General features: G+C 44.1%; 1 protein-coding gene across 1 annotated transcript in view; it reads left to right on the forward strand.

Moving 5' to 3' along the window:
- cdkal1 (CDK5 regulatory subunit associated protein 1-like 1) overlaps window positions 1–24,137 on the forward strand; it is a 993,836-nt gene that overhangs the window by 69,163 nt on the left and 900,536 nt on the right. The window contains exon 4 of the mRNA XM_084158515.1: window positions 20,467–20,551. Within this exon, the coding sequence (XP_084014641.1) occupies window positions 20,467–20,551 (85 nt within the window). The remainder of the gene's footprint in view (window positions 1–20,466; window positions 20,552–24,137) is intronic.

A 24,137-nucleotide genomic window follows, 5' to 3' on the forward strand; every position in this document is an offset into this window, starting at 1 on the left:
GCTGGCGTGTGTTTGTTTGTGTGTGTAAATGATGTATGTCTATAGTGTATGTACTGTGTAGGCACCTGAACTGAGCCATAAGGGAGACTAGGCATCTATTACATTTACATTTTAGTCATTTAGCAGACGCTCTTATCCAGAGCGACTTACAGTTAGTGAGTGCATACATTTTCATACTGGGCCCCCGTGGGAAACGAACCCACAACCCTGGCATTGTAAGCGCCATGCTCTACCAACTGAGCTACAGGGGACCTACTATAACCCCACTATCAGATTAGGGAGTGGGGTGGCAATGTAGCACGTTTTTTTGGTCCCCCTACTTTGGTTCTGAAATCACCATCACCCACTAATTGTAATTTTTACAGTTTTTGCGCTAGTAATGTATCTATATGTATTGTTTACAAATGAGCTATGACATAGCCAATTAATATTTATTTTTGGATTTCACCCCTGTCTCAGAATCGAATGGTTTTGACCCATTTGGACGTTTTTACGGAGTAACCTTATTTTGTCCTACCGCTTCGGACATTTAGTGCGCCTCGCAAAATGTGATTGCTGTCCTTGTTAGGAAATTATGAGCGTTACCCTGTATATTTAAAAATGACCATATGTGCTAATTGTTTAAAGCAAATCTACCAAAACTATTGCTGATGGTGAACCTGAACAATCTAAATAAAATATTGTTAGCCCCGTTCAGCAGGTATAGCCAGGTGAGTTGTCTCCGGTAGCTTACTTTTTTTCCGGTAAAACACAATTCTCAACAGTGTGTAGATAACCTATGTAATTTGCTATGTTTTTCTTGGGCTCCCGAGTGGCGCAGCGGTCTAAGGCACTGCATCTCAGTGCTTGAGGCGTCACTACAGACCCCCTGGTTCGATTCCAGGCTGTATCACAACCGGCCGTAATTGGGAGTCCCATAGGGCGGCGCACAATTGGCCCAGTGTCGTCCGGGTTTGGCCGTTGTAGGCCGTCATTGTAAATAAGAATTTGTTCTTAACTGACTTGCCTAGTTAAATAAAGGTAAAATAAACTCAACTAATAACCCCTAATATTACGCGAGCCATTTTACCATTTGAATACTGAAGGTGCCATGCAGATGTGCAAGATCAGGAACAGTTAGCCTACCTTGCTCCTATCTCCGCGAACCTCTGGATTACATTTATATTGGATTGAGATGGAGCTGGAACTAACTCCACTGCTTCCCATTGTCCTGTGTGTGTGTGTGTATGCTGTCTTCCTATATAATAACTAGATAATAACTATATAATAACTAGTGTATAATTATAACACAACTAGCCTCAGTAAGAAAATTATTCAACTAGAGGCCTACAGTCAAAATGTAGTATTTCACAGCCTACAGTCTGCAGGGGAAATGGTGGATGCCCTAAAAAAAGCTCTCATCCTCTTCAGTAATAAGATTGTACAATAGTCACAATCCCCAGTGATTCACCTGGCATTAACCTCTGAATATGAGCGCCTTTCTGCTTTATTAAAGGAGACTGACCCCAGGTGCACAAATCCCTGCCCCCTTCCTCCTCCCTCACTCCTTCCTCCTCATCCTTCACTCCTCCCTTCGTTGTGATTTGGGTTTAGGAGGGGCATTGTGACAGCAAAGATCAACGTTGTGATTTGGGTTTAGGAGGGGCATTGTGACAGCAAAGATCAACGTTTATTAACCCTGCAGCCAGTTTCCCTTTTGAAGGAAGGATCCTCCCCTTTGTTATTTGGAACATATAACCAGTGTTAGGAGTTGAATATTAGACCTGTGTAGATGTAAGCCTATGACTTCACATTAACCTCTGTTGATGAAACCCTAAGAGCTCTGTTTTTATAAGTCTATGACTTAGGCCAGTGTAGGCCTACGTTTATCAACCCTCTGGTAACTTACATGTAGATGGTCTTCTGCTTGGATCACTGTACAGCTGCAATGCCTAATTCATTTGACCTTTCATGCAGTTCCAAATATTGAAGGACCGTCACACACCATCTCTCTGTAATGGACTTTAAAAAGCAATGAGAGTCTTGAGTAGAGAAAGTACACAGTAGACTAGACACGATATCTGCAGTCACAAGGGGTAGAGAGGTGTGTGTGTGTGTGTGTGTAGAGGGTAGTGAGCCTTGGCCCAGACAGACAGACCGACAGATAGACAGACGGACACATTTTCCCTCAGATTACCTGCCTGAGCGAGCAGCCATTTTACCATGAGGTGAGGCAGAAACAACACATCATCAAAATGCAGCCTCTGTCCTCCCTCCGCTGACTCCATCTCCCTTCTTCTCTGTCCTCGGCCGGTGTCTCTACAGATTGCTACAGTCCTTCCAACTAGCCACTCTTCTCTGTCCTCGGCCGGTGTGTCTACAGATTGCTACAGTCCTTCCAACTAGCCACTCTTCTCTGTCCTCGGCCGGTGTGTCTACAGATTGCTACAGTCCTTCCAACTAGCCACTCTTCTCTGTCCTCGGCCGGTGTGTCTACAGATTGCTACAGTCCTTCCAACTAGCCACTCTTCTCTGTCCTCGGCCGGTGTGTCTACAGATCGCTGCAGTCCTTCCAACTAGCCACTCATCCCATCCTTTCTTCTCCTGGAAGAATCTAAATAGACACAATTACCTCAAACGGGCGGCGTCTGGAGCCAGGTTAATTTGAACACACTGGGAGGCTAGTGGGACCTCCGGCGGGGGGGTGTCTGTGTCTGCTGCTATTTAACTCCAAGGCAATATTATTTTAGCTCGTGTTTCTTCTTCTCCTCCTTGGGCTACATTTGTAATTAGGTTTTTGGTCCAGACATTTCTGCTTGGCTGAAAAGCCTAATTCTAATGAGGGGGAGAGAGAGGGAGGGAGAGAGGAAGAGGGAATCAATGAGAGAGGGGGGGGGGGAGAGCGAGTGACCGAGAGAGAAAAGGAGTTTGAACAGAAGTGTAGCTAGTGAAGCATGAAATTCCTCAGTGTCCATATGCCACTAGTGTGTCCTGCAGTAACAGGTAAGATGTAATGACAGGATTGACTCTGTCTTTGTGATGGCCGAGTGGCTACCCCTCTCACTCTCTCACTCGCTCTCTCTCTTCCTCTTTCTTACCTCTCACTCGCTCTCTCTCTTCCTCTCGCTCTCTCTCTTCCTCTTTCTTACCTCTCACTCTCTCTCTCTCCGGTCTTCAGTCGCAGCAGGAAGTAAAGCTGACAGGACAGGAGGCTAATATCCTCCAGATATTTAAGTATTAAAATTCATCCTTCCAGAGCTAGGTGTCAAAGTTGATTTCTGGGCCACACACTTTCTGCAAGTTGATTTTATATTTATTTAGGAAATAATAACAACATACTTTACACTGCTCACCCTCAAAGCACCAGCCAGAGAGTAATATATTGTCTCTAATAAGTTGACACTGCTCACCCTCAAAGCACCAGCCAGACAGTAATATATTGTCTCTAATAAGTTGACACTGCTCACCCTCAAAGCACCAGCCAGACAGTAACATGTTATCTTGTAGCAGACCCTAATATTCACCTGTTCTGAAAGTAACCATTCCGTTTGATCCACATTCTAGTCTATTTGCTCTACTCCTGCATAAATTGCTAAAACGTTAATGAAGGTTTCTCCTAAAAGCTAGAGCCCTGCTATTGTTATTCAATGCAAATGATTAATTCAGACGTGCTAGGCTAAGTGGGTTTATTAGAGCTGGAGGGATTATCTCATTTGCTGCTGTTGTTGCTGCACTTGTTTCATCCGGCCAAGGAAATGAAAAGTGGTGGATGAAAAAATAAAAAAATAAATATCTCTTTGTTTCGCTTTAATCCTCAATTAGAAAGATAAGCTGACTAACAAACATTCACTTAGTCATTAAGGCCTATTAGATGTTCTCTCTGTGTGTGTGTGTTGAATGATCGTTGTGTTGTTTGTTTCCTCTTGACGATTTGCTGCTTAGACATGCTGTAAAAGCGTGTGCTGTTGGTTCAGACCAATGTCCTTGATTTGGCTGTGTACTTCGTGCAGTTTAACTTTAGACGTTTATCAGGCCTGCTGTGACAGTGCTGTGGAGAGGCTAACACCCAGCTCTATCAGTAAAGCCTTGGTGGTTTTAATGTAGGAATGTTTTATTTTCCTTTGACAGGGAATGTGGTGATGAAAGGATTGCTGGGTAATACAGACTAAATGAGAGGCAGTGAAGAAAAGTTGAAGAGAAGCAGTGGGAGAGGAGGATGGAGGGATGGAGAGACCGCTCCTCTTCAGCCATGCACCTGGCTGGAGGAGTGATGTCAGCTCAGGGAGACTGCTCTAAGCCGCCGCCCTGCCATGTGCCCTGCTGGCTGTCGTTAACCCTCAGCTTTCCACCAGTGTGACGGCTAACCCTCTCTCTCCTGCCCATCACTGTTAGCTCACTACCCTGGAACTGACCCTTGAAATCGTCCAGTTAGGATGCTCATGCTAATTTCATGTTGATAGCAGCTTGGCATTTGGTCCTATTGGGCTCACTACCCAGGGCAGTTCCAGGGTAGTGAGCTAATGGTGAAGTCTACACCTGTTGTATTCGGCGCTTGTGTCAAATAACATTTTGATTTGATTTAATGAATACAGTTGCAAATCCCAACCAAATAAGATGCGGTCTGATTTTTTCCATTGGTTATACCAACCAAACTACAGGTCTGTTGTTTTATATGTTGAAAGCTGGCCTGTCATTGGGTGTCTGTCAGCCCCATGCTATCCAGTAGCGGCTCAATTAAAATCTGATTCTACACCAAGATCCCTGGAAGATTGTGTGCTGCCACGCTCTTTCTCTTTAGTGTGTCATGTATGGTGGGTGTTTTTAGTGTGTTTGTGTACTGTATGGTGTTATTAGTGTGTGTTATTGTGTTGTCAGGCCTGACATCCCCACAGGGAGGATTGTGACAGGCAGCTGATATATGTTGAGGGTTAGAGCGGCGCAGACAGACGGTATGTATGGAGGAAGCGTTGCTCTAGTTCAACCTCAGGCCAAACGCCTTTCAATTAGCTGTGCTGTGCAGTGCTGTGAGCCTGTGAAAGCCATGTGTGGCGCACTGGCTGCTCCCTGCATCCATAGCTTGGATCTACTCCATTGAGTTATGTATTATTGCAGGGGTCGTGTGTGGCGTTTACCCAAGGCATACACAGTCGGCTCAAACACAGAAACTCCATTCGCAACCATGCACCAGGCGTTTTATATTCAGATAATATTATGAACAAACGGTCACCCGGCGTTGTTGGTTAGTGGAAAGGTGGATAGGCCTACCACTGGTGTGCGTGTGATATGTCTTGTTAAATGTGACTTGTTATTAATATTGTACTGTAGACAGTCGGCCCTGGCCTTTGGCTTTATTGTATATTAGCGTAATAGAGTATTTATTTATCTAGATGTTTCAGTCCTGTTACAGTCTCCATCTCCTGTCCTTTGTGTTTACATCTCTTAGTTTGAGGTTATTACTAATATAATTTATCTTCAAATAGTTCTGTCTATAAACCTAAACAACCACCACTCGACCCCGATTCAGGTCGTTGCTTCTGGGTGTGTCCCAAATGCCACCCTATTCCCTATGTAGTGCACTACTTTTGACCAGGGTTCTAGTAAAAAGTAGTGCACTACATAGGGAATAGGGTGACATTCGTAGCGCAGACTCCATCTGTCACTAAGTATCTTGTCTGGTGGATGCATGCTACCAATGACCTGGTTTACACTGGGTAGAGTCCCAAATGGCACCCTATTCCCTATGTAGTGCGCTACTTTTGACCAGGGCCCGTAGTGCCATTTAGGACGCTACCACTGCCTGCTTTCTGTTTACCAGCTGAAGTATTTTTATACAACGGAGTTCTTCTCTTCTTTCAGTCTCTGATCTCTTGTAGAAATGTGTTATTGTGCTGCCGTCATTACAGCAAAATGGCCCAATCTATATAACTCATCAATTCACATCAACGCAGGTCATCAGAAGGATCGTCTCTGTATTCTCTTCCCCCAACAGCAGACGTTGCTTATTGTTCTAATCTGATCTGATGGTTATTATGACCCTATAGTGATCTGATCTGATGGTTGGGGCGGCAGGTAGCTTAGTGGTTAAGAGCGTAGTGCCAGTAACCGAAAGGTCGCTGGTTCTAATCCCCGAGCCGACTAGGTGAAAAATCTGTTGATGTGCCCTTGAGCAAGGCACTTAACCCTATTTGCTCCTGTACGTCACTCTGGATAAGAGCATCTGCTAAATGACTAAAATGTAAATGTAATGGTTATAATGACCCTATAGTGTTCTAATCTGATGGTTATAATGACCCTATAGTGTTCTAATCTGATCTGATGGTTATAATGACCCTATAGTGTTCTAATCTGATCTGATGGTTATTATGACCCTATAGTGATCTAATCTGATGGTTATAATGACCCTATAGTGTTCTAATCTGATGGTTATAATGACCCTATAGTGTTCTAATCTGTTGGTTATAATGACCCTATAGTGTTCTAATCTGATCTGATGGTTATTATGACCCTATAGTGATCTAATCTGATGGTTATAATGACCCTATAGTGTTCTAATCTGATGGTTATAATGACCCTATAGTGTTCTAATCTGATCTGATGGTTATTATGACCCTATAGTGTTCTAATCTGATGGTTATAATGACCCTATAGTGTTCTAATCTGATGGTTATAATGACCCTATAGTGTTCTAATCTGATGGTTATAATGACCCTATAGTGTTCTAATCTGATCTGATGGTTATTATGACCCTATAGTGATCTAATCTGATCTGATGGTTATAATGACCCTATAGTGTTCTAATCTGATCTGATGGTTATTATGACCCTATAGTGATCTAATCTGATCTGATGGTTATTATGACCCTATAGTGATCTGATCTGATCTGATGGTTATAATGACCCTATAGTGTTCTAATCTGATCTGATGGTTATTATGACCCTATAGTGATCTAATCTGATGGTTATAATGACCCTATAGTGTTCTAATCTGATGGTTATAATGATTCTATAGTGTTCTAATCTGATCTGATGGTTATTATGACCCTATAGTGATCTAATCTGATGGTTATTATGACCCTATAGTGATCTAATCTGATCTGATGGTTATTATGACCCTATAGTGATCTAATCTGATGGTTATAATGACCCTATAGTGTTCTAATATGATCTGATGGTTATAATGACCCTATAGTGTTCTAATCTGATCTGATGGTTATTATGACCCTATAGTGATCTGATCTGATCTGATGGTTATAATGACCCTATAGTGTTCTAATCTGATCTGATGGTTATTATGACCCTATAGTGATCTAATCTGATGGTTATAATGACCCTATAGTGTTCTAATCTGATCTGATGGTTATAATGACCCTATAGTGTTCTAATCTGATCTGATGGTTATTATGACCCTATAGTGATCTGATCTGATCTGATGGTTATAATGACCCTATAGTGTTCTAATCTGATCTGATGGTTATTATGACCCTATAGTGATCTAATCTGATGGTTATAATGACCCTATAGTGTTCTAATATGATCTGATGGTTATAATGACCCTATAGTGTTCTAATCTGATCTGATGGTTATTATGACCCTATAGTGATCTGATCTGATCTGATGGTTATAATGACCCTATAGTGTTCTAATCTGATCTGATGGTTATTATGACCCTATAGTGTTCTAATCTGATGGTTATAATGACCCTATAGTGTTCTAATCTGAGTTGATGGTTAAAGTGACCTGGAATGACATGAACGTCTACTGCCTGCACTCTGAATTTATAGTCTACACTAAATGCGGTTTTCCCCGTTGTAATAACGACCCTATAGTGCCTCTCTGAATGTATACAGTATTGTAATAACCCTATAGTGCCACTCTGAATGTATACAGTATTGTAATAACCCTATAGTCTACAATCATTTGTTGTTTTCCCCTGCAATTAAATGAAGTCGATGGCGCTTGAAGAGGTCATGAGTAACACGTATAAGACTGGGGGTGTGAGGCAGGGCTTGCTATAGGCTAATGCCACTGACTGTAATGTGGCAGTACAGTTAGTTCAGACTACACTAGGCTACACAATGTTTCCCCCATTTGTAATAACAACCCTATAGTGCAGGGATCATCAATTAGATTCAGCCGCAGGACGATTTGTTTTCTTGAGCGGATGTTCAGGGGGTCGGAACATAATTACAAATAATTTGTAGACTGCAAATTGACCGCAAGAAGCCAAAACAGATATCATATTTGACTAAAATATAATCATTTCAAACCTTGCTTACATTTTGTATATGATCACGTGTTTCTCTCTGTTATGCGTGGGAATACCTGAACAGTTTTCCAAAATTAAAATCACTTGGAGCTGATTTCCTGGTGTTTTTAGTCTTATGTCAAGCAATGAAAATTCTAAACTTGGGTGGCCAAATAAAATATAACCCGTGGGCCGCCTCTTGGGGAACCCTGCTATAGTGCCTCTGAATGTTTACAGTTCAGTATTTTAGTTGTTTTTTTTGCATTTAAATGAAGTCAACAAAGAGGCCATGAGTAATATCATGTCTCTTGAACGTTGGGGCAAAATGTAATAATAATAATAATAATAATAATATGCCATTTAGCAGACGCTTTTATCCAAAGCGACTTACAGTCATGCGTGCATACATTATTTATTTTTTTGTGTATGGGTGGTCCCGGGGATCGAACCCACTACCTTGGCGTTACAAGCGCCGTGCTCTACCAGCTGAGCTACAGAGGACAGAGCTACAGACATACCCAAAAGTAATACTTTTTCATGAGATGGCCATAAACAATAACTAGTAATGCTGCATCATTCTAGAAAGGTCTGGAACTCACATTTCTGGTAAATCTGTTTTTATAAATTGCTGAGGTGTACTCACTTTTAAAGGGCAAAAGCTCAATTACAAAGTGAAAATATTACATATAATTTATTATTTTTTCCCTAGTCAACAAAAGTGGGGGAATAGGGCTTGAAATGACTGAAGTGCTTTCTAAACATATTAACAATCAAATTATAAACGACTTACTATAAGATTTCACCTTATAACTGTAGAATAAATATGGCAGCACAGCACACAACAGTAGCAGGACATCTCGATGATGTCAAATCTGTTGGTTCTCCGTCTGAAGCCTTGAACCCCAATCAGACTGAGCACAGAGCATGGACTGTTGTTGAGTCCTCAGTCTTCACTGGTGTCGGTATATGAACCTGCAGCCAGTGTGTGAAGGGTGAAGGATAACCGGCAGGAGGGAATACTCCAGTGTTTAGTACTGCTGTCTAACATTCACGCTTTTATAATCACCTCGCTTTCAACACACCCCTCTCTTGCAGAGCCCTCTCTGGTTTTCCCAGCGCCTGTCTTACACACACATCCTCGCACCGACGGTTCATATAAGACTCTCTCTGGTTGGTTCTCAGGCTGCTGCTGGCCAGCCCGCTTCTGTGTGAGTGAAAGTGCGACACCCCAGCCCCTACTCCTCAGTCATGATTGATGACAGAGAGGGGAGATGTGTTTTGAAGGGGATAATGAAAGACATCAGTGGAATCTAGTTGTTTTGGCTCTGTGAATAATAGATGGCAGGCTGTCTTGGACACTAGCTACGGTGGCCCATGTGGAACAAATGGAGAGATGGAGCCAGTGGACTGGCTCTGAAATCATCCGTCATAATGAGCTAGCCTACTGAAGCTTGGCTTGTGTCCCAAAGTAGCGCACTACGTAGGGAATAAGGTGCCGTTTTAGGACGACTAGCCTCCACTTAAGGCGTCGGCTAATGGGGATCTGAATAAAGAATAGGCTGAAGGCCCGTAGCGCTGCTAGGTCTGAGTCTCAGGCTTCATGGTCTAGTGTGTTAGTATGAGTCAGGCAGGCCAGACTAGACTGGCTGTGGAGGAAGTAGTCTTAGCAATAATGAGGTAGCTTGGTGTAGTCAGTCGCTCTGTTGCAGGGACTCGGCATGGTCTGTGGAGTCATCTGCTGCAACGGTCATAGTGCCTCAGAGAAACCCAGGGTAAGTTGGAGTTAGGCACCACACTTCATTTACTTTAGACCCTATTCTTATCTGCCTGTTACTGAGGGAGAGCTGCTTTCTCCTACTGCTTTGATCCATCCAGGGTTCCCTCTGTGGCCCCATACAGACCATCTCTGGCCCCATGCAGACCATCTCTGGCCCCATGCTGTCCTCTGTCTCCTGGCTCTATGGAGCATCTCTGTGGCCCCATGCTGAGAGCCTCTAGCATGGTGCTGGTAATGGAAGGGGATGATGATTAGGATGGTATGCTCTGTTCCATTTAAAACTACAGCAAGATGTGAGGCACAGTAGAAGCCATTCGGATATATATGCATTACCTTCATGGCTGGTTCAGTGTTTATTCTTTCCCTTTTCCCCCCAGAAAATGTTCAGCTGAGGCCTAGGCTAGTAATTGCGTTTACAGTAGGAGTCCCATGTCCAGTTCTCACGTTGGTTTTATATGACATGTTAATGGTAGCATACGGAGAGGTGAAACTCCTGTTTCTATTCTTCCTCTTCTTCTTCCCCTTTTTCTCTCCTTTTCTCCCTCTCTCTCTCTCTCGCTCTCTCTCTCTCTTTCTGTTCTCTGAGTAGCTGCTTTTGTCCAGGTTGTTGCTGCTATAGATTTATGTCCTGGGCTGTAAACCGTGGGGCCTGTTCACGAAGAAATTGGATTTTACGAGTAATGCACACGGCTGACCTACAGGGTCACCAATCTGGGCCACGGCTGCTTATGCTGCACTTTCCCCTCCTGTGAAGAGGGCTAGAGACCTGGGGCTGGTGCTGTAACACAAATGGCACCCTATTCCCTATTTACTGCACTACTTTTGACTTTTGAACCCTATGGGCTCTGGTCAAAAGTAGTGCAGTATATTGGGTGCCATTTGGGAAGCGGTAGACAGGGTCTGTCTGGGGCTGAGGCCAGAGAATGGAGCTCTGTTCCTTTTCCCAGGCAGAGCAGCGTCTGAGCTGAACCACGTTAGGCTGTAAGCTACTACTATTTAGATGGAGATAGATAGGGTTTATCAGACAGTTCACTGGGCCTGGGGAGTGAGTGTGTGTTTCTGTGTGCGTGTGTGCGTGTGTTGCTTTGTACTGAACAGGCCTGACGCCAGTAGTGTTTAGTGAGGGTGCTTTGACGGTTACCAGTGGAACAGCCTCCTGTGAATCAGATTTTTTAAAAATGTTGTCCTTCCTTCCTTCCTTCACTCTCTCGCTTCCTTCCTTCCTTCCTTCACTCTCTCGCTTCCTTCCTTCCTTCCTTCACTCTCTCGCTTCCTTCCTTCTTTCACTCTCTCGTTCCTTCCTTCCTTCACTCTCTCGTTCCTTCCTTCCTTCTCTCTCTTGCTTCCTTCCTTCCTTCCTTCACTCTCTCGCTTCCTTCCTTCCTTCACTCTCTCTCCTTCCTCCCTCGCTCATTCGCTTTCTCGCTTCCTCCCTCGCTCTCTCTTCTTCCTCCCTCGCTCTCTCTTCTTCCTCCCTCGCTCTCTCTTCTTCCTCCCTCGCTCTCTTCTTCCTCCCTCGCTCTCTTCTTCCTCCCTCGCTCTCTCCTTCCTCCCTCGCTCTCTCCTTCCCTCCTTTTCACTTTCTCCTTTCCTCTCTCGCTCTCTCTCCTTCCATCTGTCCCTCCCTCTTTTTTCTCTCTCGCTTGCTCCCTCCCTCCTTTCTCCGCTCTCTCGCTTTCGCTCTCTCTGGTTAGCCCTACAGATTGGTGAAAACTATTTCCCCCCCTATTCTTACGTGACTGTGAATTCCACCCTGTGTTTATGCCCATAGCTTCATGTTATATTGTTTTTAGTAGATCTAGAGGCTGGACGTATAAGCCATTCATTTAGCCCTACTATATGCCGTTGTCCTGGTGGGAAGCCGGTCATTTTAAATGGAGTTTCTTAACATTGCTTTCTGTTATATGCTCTCAAACTGCTCTTGGTGTTTCTGCGTTCTTGGACACTCAAAACAAGTTACCCCAATGTTGTTGGGTGTTATTATAGACAGGAAATAAAATATAATTTGAACCCCCATCCAATCCATCCAGTTTCTTTATTTGAATGGCCCTCTTACGTTCCATGTAAAGCCTTTAAGCAGTAAAACATTTGTTATAGTGGGCATTATCAAGAGAATTACACAAAGTTGAATGATTGTTTATAAAACTAAAATGGGGTAAAAAAAAAAAAAAAAACATATTAAATGGCCTTGTAAAATATAAGAGTTCACCCTTAGTGACTGACTATGCCACTGGTTAAAGCTAGAGTTAGTCAGCTATATGACATCATCATTACACACCAGAGAAACTTCATGTTTATAATCAACAACAACAGAATTCAAATCTGACAAAACTGTCAACTATTTGCACTTCCTAATTTGTGCCCTTTACAAAAGGCAGACAGGCTTAGTCAGAACATCCCACGCCTCGAACTATAGAAAGAAAAATGAGTTATGTCCTGAATCCATAACTACAGCAGAGTTTAGTTCCCCCCGAGAGACTGGCTGTCTATACCACTAGTCAGGGGTCGTATATCGGCATTTTCAGAACGCAGACCATCAAAATCTGCGTTTTAAACAATTTCACCCGCGTTTTTACATTGGAAGTCAAGTGTTTCTTTGCTTCAATAGTGATCAGAGGCATGTAACTATAGTTTATTTTTTTCACACCCAAAAAATTCATGGAACATATTCGGTAGAAAATAGCTTCATTTTCAACAGAACTGCAACGCTAGCAGCCACACAAGTAAATTAGCTTTTTTTTACAAAACAATGCATGGCCATCAGATTTCTCATGTTTATCATAAAAAGAATGTAGCCGGCTACATTTCCTAATGTTTTGTTTGAAGTTTATCTCACATTTTAACTTGCTACCAGAGAAAAACTACACAGGAGTAAAGTACCGGAGAAAAGTACACCTCAGTCAGAGGCTGAAGTACAAAATGTGTCCTTTTACATTCATGATTTGGAGCCGAACCGTGAAGCCGAGGAGAAATTACAATAAGAAGCAGTTTAGATAATATTGTTTACAATATATTTTTTCTGCGTGAAAAACGCTGAATTCTGCGTTAACGCCACCTCTTCTAGTTAAAGCTGCAATATGTATATTTATGGTTGACCCGACCAAATTCACATAGAAATGTGAGTTATAGATCTGTCACTCATCGAAAGCAAGTCTAAGAAGCTGTGTATCTGTTCTATGTGCGCTATTTCTCTACTTCCTGGTTTTACTTTTAGTTTTTGCATCTTTTACTTTTGGATTTGTACACTAGCTTCAAACACCTGAAAGAAAAAAATATATATATTATGGAAAATATATTTCACAGCAGTTTAGATGGTACAATGATTCTCTACACTATGCTGGCTTGTTTTGTCACATAAACTGAAATTAAGCAAACTATTTGAATTTTAGCAACCAGGAAATGGAGGAGCGATTTCTGCATAGTGCATCTTTAAAGGTAGATTATATCATCAGATAGTTGACTTGCTTACAGATCGTACATCCAGAACATGCCTCAAACTACAGCTGCATTTAGTTCACCCTGGGTGATTGACTCTTACTATGCCACCTACACTTAGCAATATGACATAATAACCATTTAAAAGATATTACATAATTAAACAGTATCACTGAGTTCCAGGAAACAAACCTAATATTAAACACAGTGTTCTCTCTTGTCACCTATATTATTTATTGATCTTACAAAAGACTACACCAGATCAAATGTCACCCTAATATTCCCTATCGGATATTGTCAAAAGTAGTGCACTATATAGGGAATAGGGTGCCATTTGGGATGTACTATGGGCTATTTGTGTGCCTGGAAATCGTGAATTTCTATGTTAGGCCTATGTGTAAGAGCTGCCTCTGTGACAGATGATAGTTAGCTTGGTGTGTCCCCTCTCAGGACTCATTTGGTTTAGCTAGCCTAGTGTCCAGGTCTGCCCATGATTAAGGTGAGGAGAGGTCCTTATTGACTAACTGGGTCACAGTGATAGAGGGGTTGTCATGGTGATAGAGGGGTTGTTATTGTTGTTTTTACGCTGGAGGAAAACCCATAGGAGGAGAGTAGATGGGCCACAGCTGAGGCTGCTCTCAGTCTACGGCTGCTGTTTGTGGATCTTAGGTACAGTGAGTTAGTTAACCTCTGCAGAGACCTATAGGTGCCGTGGATCAGGGATCTTTGTTTGTGTGTCTGTGTGTTTTTATCGCTCTGTATTCAAGGAACACATCCCACGGGCCGGGTTGTTTTGCGGGGCTCAGGTTGTGTTGATGCCGAGCTTGATGTGGCTGGGAGTGCAGCTGGCATGGCTGTGAAGGGCTGACTGTGCCAACCCTTGTCTGGGTCGCTCCGTGCCCCTCGCCACGACAGAACGCTTTGATCTGCCTGTCAAAGAAGAGGACAGGCCGTCTGTTTGTCTGTGTCTTTCTTTGTGTCTGTGTCTGGCTGTGTGTCCCAGAAAAATATAGTTACTTATGGTTTCAGACTAGTGAAATTAATCATACTTTTATCTTGGCCAGATTATATTGTTGATTATTATATTTACGAAAACACTGTTGCAAATTAGTAGACAAATCAACGTTAGCATTTTTTTTTTATGGCCACTTCCACTCTCCTTCAACAATTAGTGACTAGGCATATATGATGGTTTATTGGAAGATGAGATTTCTTAAACCCAGTTCAGATACTTAAAATGAGACACGTTGCTACAGTGCGCTGAAGTTCTTTGTTCAGCCAAGCAGCTAGCTAGCTAGCTAGCCAAGCAGAGAGCTAGCTAGTTATTTTGCTGCACATAGCTTGCCTAGCTTGGTGATATTTATCTGACAATTCACAAAGTGTGACTAGGTCTGGTACAATTTCTGTGTAACCGATGGTTATGTAAATAAAATAACCATCATAACCGTTTATAAAATATAGATATTTAATAAAAAATAGGGGGGGGGGGAACAAACAGCTGATTGAAGACATAATGGCCGGGCATTCGTGCTGTTGAGTCCGTTTCTGCGATAACATGGAGTCTAGGGCTGTCCCTGACTAAATAAAATCTTGGTCGACCGAAAGTCGTCTGTTCTTTCGACCAAACGTGTATTCTTCCATATAGACACACCCTATGTGTTTTAATAAAATCAACTATATGCATTGAGCTTGTCTGATGCTTTAAACTTACGGTTTGATGAAATAAGACAAATGCCTCGAGGGCGCCAGAGATCTAGATAACCATAAGAAAAAAGGCTTATTTGCAACGTGAGGTTTATTTGATTGAATATACGTTTTGTAATGCTTACGAGTGCACTGATAGAAGTAGGACACGTTGAGAAAAAACACTTTATCGGAGTTGTATTTCTATTTATTATGGATCCCCATTCAAATCAAATCACATTTTATTTGTCACATACACGTGTTTAGCAGATGTTATAGCGGGTGTAGCGAAATGCTTGTGCTTCTAGCTCCGACAGTGCAGTAATATCTAACAAGTAGTATCTAACAATTTCACAACATATACCTAATACACACAAAACTAGTAAGGAATGGGATTTAAGAATATATACATATATGGACAAGCAATGACAGAGCGGCATGGACTAAGATACAGTAAAATATTATAGAATAGAATGCTGTATATACATATGAGATGAGTAGTGCAAGATATGTAAACATTATTAAAGTGACTAGTGTTCCATTTCTTAAAGTGGCCAGTGATTTCAATAGGCAGCAGCAGCCTCTAATGTGCTAATGATTGCTATTTAACAGTCTGATGGCATTGGCTACTCCTGGAGTCCAGCAAAATTAAGGCATTTATACAATTTTAAAAACATTACAGTATGTTCAACAGATTTCACAACATATTAAGTGTGTGCCCTCAGGCCCTTACTCTACTACCACATATCTACAACACAAAATCCATGTGTACGTGTGTATAGTGCGTATGTTGTCGTGTGTTGTATGCATGTGTCTGTGCCTATGGTTGTGTTGCTTCACAGTCCCCACTGTTCCACAAGGTGTATTTTTATGTTTAAAAAAAATCTGATTCTTGCATCAGTTACTTGATGTGGAATAGAGTTCAATGTAGTCATGGCTCTATGTAGTACTGTGTGCCTCCCATAGTATGTTCTGGACTTGGGGACTGTGAAGAGACCTCTGGTGGCATGTCTTGTGGGGTATGCATCAGTAGTTCAAACAGACAGCTCGGTGCATTCAACATGTCAATACCTCTCACAAATACAAGTAGTGATGAAGTCAATCTCTCCTCCACTTTGAGCCAGGAGAGATTGACATGCATATTATTAATGTTAGCTCTCTGTGTACATCCAAGGGCCAGCCGTGCTGCCCTGTTCTGAGCCAGTTGCAATTTTCCTAGGTCCCTATTTGTGGCACCTGACCACATGACTGAACAGTATTCCAGGTGCGACAAAACTAGGGACTGTAGGACCTGCCTTGTTGATAGTGCTGTTAAGAATACAGAGCAGCACTTTATGGACAGACTTCTCCCCATCCTAGCTACTGTTGTATCAATATGTTTTGACCATGATGGTTGACAATCCAGGGTTACTCCAAGCAGTTTAGTTACCTCAACTTGCTCAATTTCCACATTATTCATTACAAGATTAAGTTGAGGTTTAGTGAATGATTTGTCCCAAATAAAATGCTTTTAGTTTTAGAAATATTTAGGACTAACTTGTTCCTTGCCACCCGCTCTGAAACTACCTGTGCAGTCATTTCAGTCTCTGTAATAGCTGACATGTATAGTGTTGAGTCTTCCGCATACATAGACACTCTGGTTTTACGCAAAGCCAGTGCCATGTCATTAGCAAAATTGAATAAAGTAATGGGCCTAGACAGCTGCCCTGGGGAATTCCTGATTCTACCTGGATTTTGTTGGAGAGGCTTCCTGTGTTCTGTTAGACAGGTAACCTCTGCAGAGACAGGTCTCGAGATGGCTATGCATTATTCATGTTGAGGCTAGTAGGATAGCCTCTCTCTCCATTGAATACAGGCGGTTGACATCAACAACCTTCATTGACTATTCAAAAAAGGATTAGAGTAATGAGATGTATCCACCAATCCAAAGAAAGGATAGGCGGGAGCTAGACAGCACGACGTGCCGCTTTGTGGACAACAACTCCCATTGTTAGGACGGAGAGACATCTATCTTGTCAGTATGTCCATAATCTTTGTTGTGGTCTAGATTCCAATGTTAGCTAGCTAGCTAGCTGAGCTAATGTTGCGGTTTTGTACAAAGCTTCTTAATACTAGCCAGATGGCCACAGCTAGATAACTGCCTAACAAGATGACAAAGAAACAATTTAAATAACTCTCCATAATTCCATACTGCCAGTGACAGCCCATTGCCAAATGTTTAGCTATCCAGCTGTTAGCATATTCACTAGCTAGCACAACATGCTAGCTAGCTAAGGACACTGCACTAACTCGACAGCTTTCTTTGAAAGTAATCCGCTGTGATATAATTATATAATGTCAATACAAGCTACATAGGGTTGGCTAGCTTGGCGTAAGTATTTTGTTGTGTGCATTGCGTCTGTGCACTTAGCTAACTACCATCCCATAACCTAGATTGCATATGACATGCGAGTCATGACACGTAACCGTGGATGTACTGAGAAAATGCCTTTTTCCTTTGTTGCCACTCCTGTTGGCTCCCACACGTGAGGGCTCATGCTCTTTGATTGGCTCAAAGTCAAGTTGTTGGCCACTGACGAGCATTGTGATTCTACAAGTAGAAACGGTAGGTTCGTCATCACGCAGAGGGTACCGCTTTTGTTCTAGCAAGAGAAGAAACGGCCTCCCATTGTGATCAGTACCTATCGGCAGTCAGATTCTCTCATGCTTAAGAGATCTCTACAATATAACCATTTCCAGACTTTTGCTGTTTGGTAAGCTGTCTCTACTCCACAGTGACCAGCCAATCAGGGACCTCTTGAACTCACAATAACATTGCATTTCTGACGACTCAGTTTTCCAGAAACCAAATGAAAAAACATACAGGCAGTGAAACACAGTACCCCACTGCTGCGTGCGTGTGTGCGTGCGTGCGTGTGTGCGTGCGTGCGTGTGTGCGTGCGTGCGTGCGTGCGTGCGTGCGTGTGTGCGTGCGTGCGTGTGTGCGTGCGTGCGTGTGTGCGTGTGTGTCTCCTTCCAGGCGCCCAGGCCAGCATGTTCCCACTTCCCACCAAGACAAACAAAACACAAGTCAACTCTTGACTTTCCTTCCATAATAAGTGATTCATTTAACACCATCTTTGGTCCCCTTTTACCAGAACTGTTAATTTATTTTTATACTCCTAGGGTTCTTTTACAAGGTTTTAGCATAGCAAGATATCTTCCTGCTTAGGTTGGTTTAATGACTGAGTAGTTAATTCATCATAATGTCCTTCCTAAGCTGGCAGTGTGGTCCGTGTTTTAGTCTTCTGTTCATCAGTATAGTGTTTTACTGCTGCCTGTAGTATGACTCAGGTGGTGTGTGTGTTCATCAGTATAGTGTTTTCCTGCTTCAGGAGGAGTCATGCGGTTGGTTCTCACAGTAAACAATCTGTTAAAAGGATGGAAGTCATACAGAGTACTCTAAGGTGATGAACTCAACCACACACACACAGAGAGTCTGGAGTTGCGTCAAACTAATCTCGCATTAGATTTAGTGTCGTGAGTCATATTTTTATCTCCCCCAAGATTTTGCGGATGTTAAGTGATTAGAATTGATCATGTTTGTTGCTGTTGCGTCTTTTGGTAAACACTACATTTCTCACATCAGTGGGTCTCCTCACACCACGCTAGGTTAGCCTAAGGACTTCCTCCGTGACTATGGTGCTGTTTTCTGTTTGTTTTCTCCCTGTCCCGTTTACTGTAAATTAGTTCTGGGTTTACTTCTGTCAACAACAATTACTCTACCACTGCCTTTACAACAGCAGGGGTTCTATAGCCTTTTATGCTGTGGCTGCGTTTCTAATGGCATCCTGTTCCGTATTTACAGGGGTTGCGTGAACGCAGACTTCAGCGTTTTTTCACGTAGAATAAAAGAACGCAGAATAAATATTTTAGAAATGCTTATTGTAGTTTATTCTCGGCTTCAGTCACTGTTTGCTCCAAATCATGAATGTAAAAGGACACATTTTGTGCTTCAGTTGCACTTGTCCACTCGTATTAGACATATTGGCTATCGTCTTGATAAATCAGATTCCCGCATTGAGCAGACAGCGCTCTGACTGGTACTTCTCCGGTGTAGTTTTTCTATGGTAGCAAGTTAAAATGCAAGATTAACTTGAAGTAAAACATTAACAAATGTAGCTTGCTAAAAAATTATAATATGATAAACATGAGAAATCGGATAGCTATGCATCATTTTTGCAAAAAATAATTTTTTTTACTAGCCAAATAGTTTTGCACTTCTGATGAAAGCAAAGCTATTTTCTGTTGAATGTGTTGCATTAAGTTATACACCCCTGATTCTCTACTGAACCAAACAAACACTGTTGATTTTCAATATAAAAAGCAGGTGAAATGGTTTAAAATTCAGATTTATTGAAAATGAAGTGGGGGGGGTGACGCTAATGCGACCCCTGATTTAGTGTACTACTTTAGACCAGGGCCCCGGTTAGGTTGCCATTTGGAACAAATGATGTCCTACATACCATCACACTTTACGTACTGTAGCCTATGTTGTTGTTTACAATAGCTTCTCTCCTCTCAGGATGTGATGGGTGGTGTTCTCCGAGGAGGGAATGGGTGTCGTAGGTGCCTGGACTCTCCTTTGGTATAGGCCTATGGTATGTTGTGTTATCTGAGGTGAGGAAAGGCAAGAAGGGGTTCTCCCTGCCTGCCTGCGACCCGTGTGGTGCGTGAGAGCCTGCCTCCCTCAGAACCTCAGAGCCCGACACGGGGAGTGTGTGCATGCGTGTGAGCCTGCCGCAGTGCAAGCCTCCATTACCCAGTGAGGCTGGGTAATGGATAGTAAGTGAAATATCTAATTCAGCGGTGTGGAAGGAGGATGCAGGAGGCTTGCACTGCGGCAGGCAGGCTGGCCTAGAATCATCCTGTGTGTATTTATTTATTACACAGTGTGACATGTCCCCTGGCAGATAGCATGGAGGCTGGGGTATGGAGGATAGGGCTGCCACTATCCCCCTGAGGTCCAGCTGATCCTGGCATTGCCTCCAGCCTCCCCTTCGTGGCTCTGGCAGGAGGGGTGGGAGTGGGGTGAGGGAGGAGGGGGAGATGTGCAATATTTATGGGTGTGTGGAACGTGCTGAAGGGTCCTGGGTTGTTGATTTTATCTAATGCAGAACTTCTGTTGTCTTCCCTCCACCTCTCCCCTATCTCTCTCTCTCTCTCTCTCTCTCTCTCTCTCTCTCTCACTCTCACTCTCCATCTGTCTCGCTCCCGCACCTTCTCTCTCTCTCCCGCTGTTTCTCTCTCTCTCCCGCTGTTTCTCTCTCTCTCTCTCGTGTCCCCCCTCCCCCCTTCCCTCCATTCAGAGGACCCAGCAGAGGCTGATCTGTGGCTGCTCAACAGCTGCACTGTTAAAAACCCGGCCGAAGATCACTTCAGAAACTCCATCAAGTAAGGCCCCCCTCCTCCCACTCCTCCCCCTCTTCTTCTTCTCGTCCTCCTCACTCACGCACATCCCTGGAGGCAGGGTTCACACGCAGCTGAACCCCTGAAAAAGAAACATGTTTGAGAACACTGGAGGCAGTAAAAACATGGAATTATTTAAGTCCTACATCTATTCCACAGCTATTTACTGTTTTTTTCTGTCACACTCAAAACAACTGATCTCTCAGCTGCTGTAGAAAACTTTATTTTATACCGTGATACAATTTTTTCATACTCACAAAACACACTGATTTAGGGGTGAAATAGTGAATATAGCATGTTATGGATGAGTTCTAGGAAGCATAATCTGTGACACGGACAGAGGCATGGTTTGGAAATGTCAAGTGTCCCTGAACCTCTGAGGAATGACATTCATAGGCTGGGTTCAGATTCAGTCTGTCAGATAACATGCTTTGTGCTTCAGACACACACAGGGACAGAGGCTGGTTAGCTAGCCTGGCAGAAACACAGGGACAGAGGCTGGTTAGCTAGCCTGGCAGAAACACAGGGACAGAGGCTGGTTAGCTAGCCTGGCAGAAACACAGGGACAGAGGCTGGTTAGCTAGCCTGGCAGAAACACAGGGACAGAGGCTGGTTAGCTAGCCTGGCAGAAACACAGGGACAGAGGCTGGTTAGCTAGCCTGGCAGAAACACAGGGACAGAGGCTGGTTAGCTAGCCTGGCAGAAACACAGGGACAGAGGCTGGTTAGCTAGCCTGGCAGAAACACAGGGACAGAGGCTGGTTAGCTAGCCTGGCAGAAACACAGGGACAGAGGCTGGTTAGCTAGCCTGGCAGAAACACAGGGACAGAGGCTGGTTAGCTAGCCTGGCAGAAACACAGGGACAGAGGCTGGTTAGCTAGCCTGGCAGAAACACAGGGACAGAGGCTGGTTAGCTAGCCTGGCAGAAACACAGGGACAGAGGCTGGTTAGCTAGCCTGGCAGAAACACAGGGACAGAGGCTGGTTAGCTAGCCTGGCAGAAACACAGGGACAGAGGCTGGTTAGCTAGCCTGGCAGAAACACAGGGACAGAGGCTGGTTAGCTAGCCTGGCAGAAACACAGGGATAGAGGCTGGTTAGCTAGCCTGGCAGAAACACAGGGACAGAGGCTGGTTAGCTAGCCTGGCAGAAACACAGGGACAGAGGCTGGTTAGCTAGCCTGGCAGAAACACAGGGACAGAGGCTGGTTAGCTAGCCTGGCAGAAACACAGGGACAGAGGCTGGTTAGCTAGCCTGGCAGAAACACAGGGACAGAGGCTGGTTAGCTAGCCTGGCAGAAACACAGGGACAGAGGCTGGTTAGCTAGCCTGGCAGAAACACAGGGACAGAGGCTGGTTAGCTAGCCTGACAGAAACACAGGGACAGAGGCTGGTTAGCTAGCCTGGCAGAAACACAGGGACAGAGGCTGGTTAGCTAGCCTGGCAGAAACACAGGGACAGAGGCTGGTTAGCTAGCCTGGCAGAAACACAGGGACAGAGGCTGGTTAGCTAGCCTGGCAGAAACACAGGGACAGAGGCTGGTTAGCTAGCCTGGCAGAAACACAGGGACAGAGGCTGGTTAGCTAGCCTGGCAGAAACACAGGGACAGAGGCTGGTTAGCTAGCCTGGCAGACACACAGACACACAGGGACAGAAGCTGGCTGACTAGCCTGGCAGACAGACAGACAAAGGGACAGATGCTGGTTGGCTAGCCTGGCAGACAGACAGACAAAGGGACAGAGGCTGGTTGGCTACATTTTAGTCATTTAGCAGACGCTCTTATCCAGAGCGACTTACAGTTAGAGTGCATACATATATATATTTTTTTTTCATACTGGCCCCCCGTGGAAATCAAACCCACAACCCTGGCGTTGCAAACACCATGCTCTACCAACTGAGTTACATCCCTGCCGGCCATTCTCTCCCCTACCCTGGACGATGCTGGGCCAATTGTGCGCCGCCCCATGGGTCTCCCGGTCGCGGCCGGCTACGACAGAGCCTGGATTCGAACCAGGATCTCTAGTGGCACAGCTAGCACTGCGATGCAGTGGCTTAGACCACTGTGCCACTCGGGAGTGCCCAGCCTGGCAGACAGACACACACAGGGACAGAAGCTGGTTGGCTAGCCTGGCAGACAGACACACACTGGGACAGAAGCTGGCTGACTAGCCTGGCAGACACACTGGGACAGAAGCTGGCTGACTAGCCTGGCCCTGTGTTGACATTTTCTCTTCTTGATGCCATCTTTTATTTGTTTTGATCGGTCCAAAGTGCCTTGGTTACCTTAGTTACCTCAATGTAGATTGACAGTCATGACACTCATTAAAGAGCACTGTTCAAATCTAAAATGGCACCCTATTCCAACCTTTTAAAGGCTCCGACTAATAGTAGTGCACTCTGGGGAAATAGGGTGCCGTTTGGGTCTGTTTGTCTGTGAGCTGAAACAATTGCAGTGGTGAGTGACCCACAACACCAATAATGACATCAGCCTCTGACCATGTCCACTGTGTTCAATAGCCTCAGACTGTACTGTAACTAAGCAACCAAGTAGTTTGTATTCTTCAGCCGTGTGCGTATTTACATTTTGTCCCCTCTAACCCTAACAGGAAAGAACCTAATATGGCCAACACTAGTCAATCTGTATAATGTTTCTTTCTGGCAGCACGGTAACGTGCTTTAACAGTTTGTGGACACTCAGTACTAGATGTCAATGTGAAGGATAAACAGGTGGTGCTGAGAGAGATGAGCTGTGCTGTCCTCACTGAATGAACAGAACAGAGCAGAGGCCGGGCTCTCATAGGATGCACAGACATCCAGTGAGTCAGTCCCAGTAAGTAGCTTCTCTGGCCTAAGCTGTTGGCTACTATACGGAGGCCTTGTCTCCGTCTGACCTCGTCTCTGTCTTGCTGAGAGCTGTCAGTTAGCCCACTCCTGTGGAATCGGTGATGACGCAAATATATATGACACTGTTTTTGGCCAGCTGAAATAGTGTGCCGTATCAGACTCAGCTGTAAAGAGGCCAACGGGACCAACATTAGATTTTCACACCAGGGGCTAATGTAATATAATGTATCAATGATTCAGATGCTACGGTAATTTCGCATGGTCCGGCCATCTTTTGTTCCAGCACTAGCTACAGTAGCGCCCGGCTTATTCACACTGCTATGCCGCGCTGCTAATTACCAGCCTAATTTGCAGTGAGAGACTGCCGCTGCAGCCCCGGGCGTCTGCAGTACGAAGCGGCTCAGAGGGGAACATTGAGGCTCCGTGGGTGTGTGTGTGTGTGTGTGTGTCTCTCTCATGGTTCCAAACGCCTGCTTCTAAACTGCTACATTCTCTGCGTGGTCATTGATCTTACTGTGAGCTGCTAGGACAGACTCCTCGGTGATAAGACTGAGACAGGGAGCAGGAGTTCGTAGGTGTGTGTGCTGTGATGATGATGGGGTGTGTGTGGGAGGGAGAGAGAGAGAGGGAGGGAGTGCACTGTATGTGTTTTTGACACATGTTATGTGTTGGACATGTGGAGATAGGAGTGTGTGAGTGAGGTTGTGCTAATGTGTTAGATAGTGATCGAG

The sequence above is a fragment of the Coregonus lavaretus genome (assembly GCF_964263955.1).
Source record: "Coregonus lavaretus genome assembly, chromosome: 3".
In the NCBI taxonomy this organism is placed as follows: Eukaryota; Metazoa; Chordata; class Actinopteri; order Salmoniformes; family Salmonidae; genus Coregonus; species Coregonus lavaretus.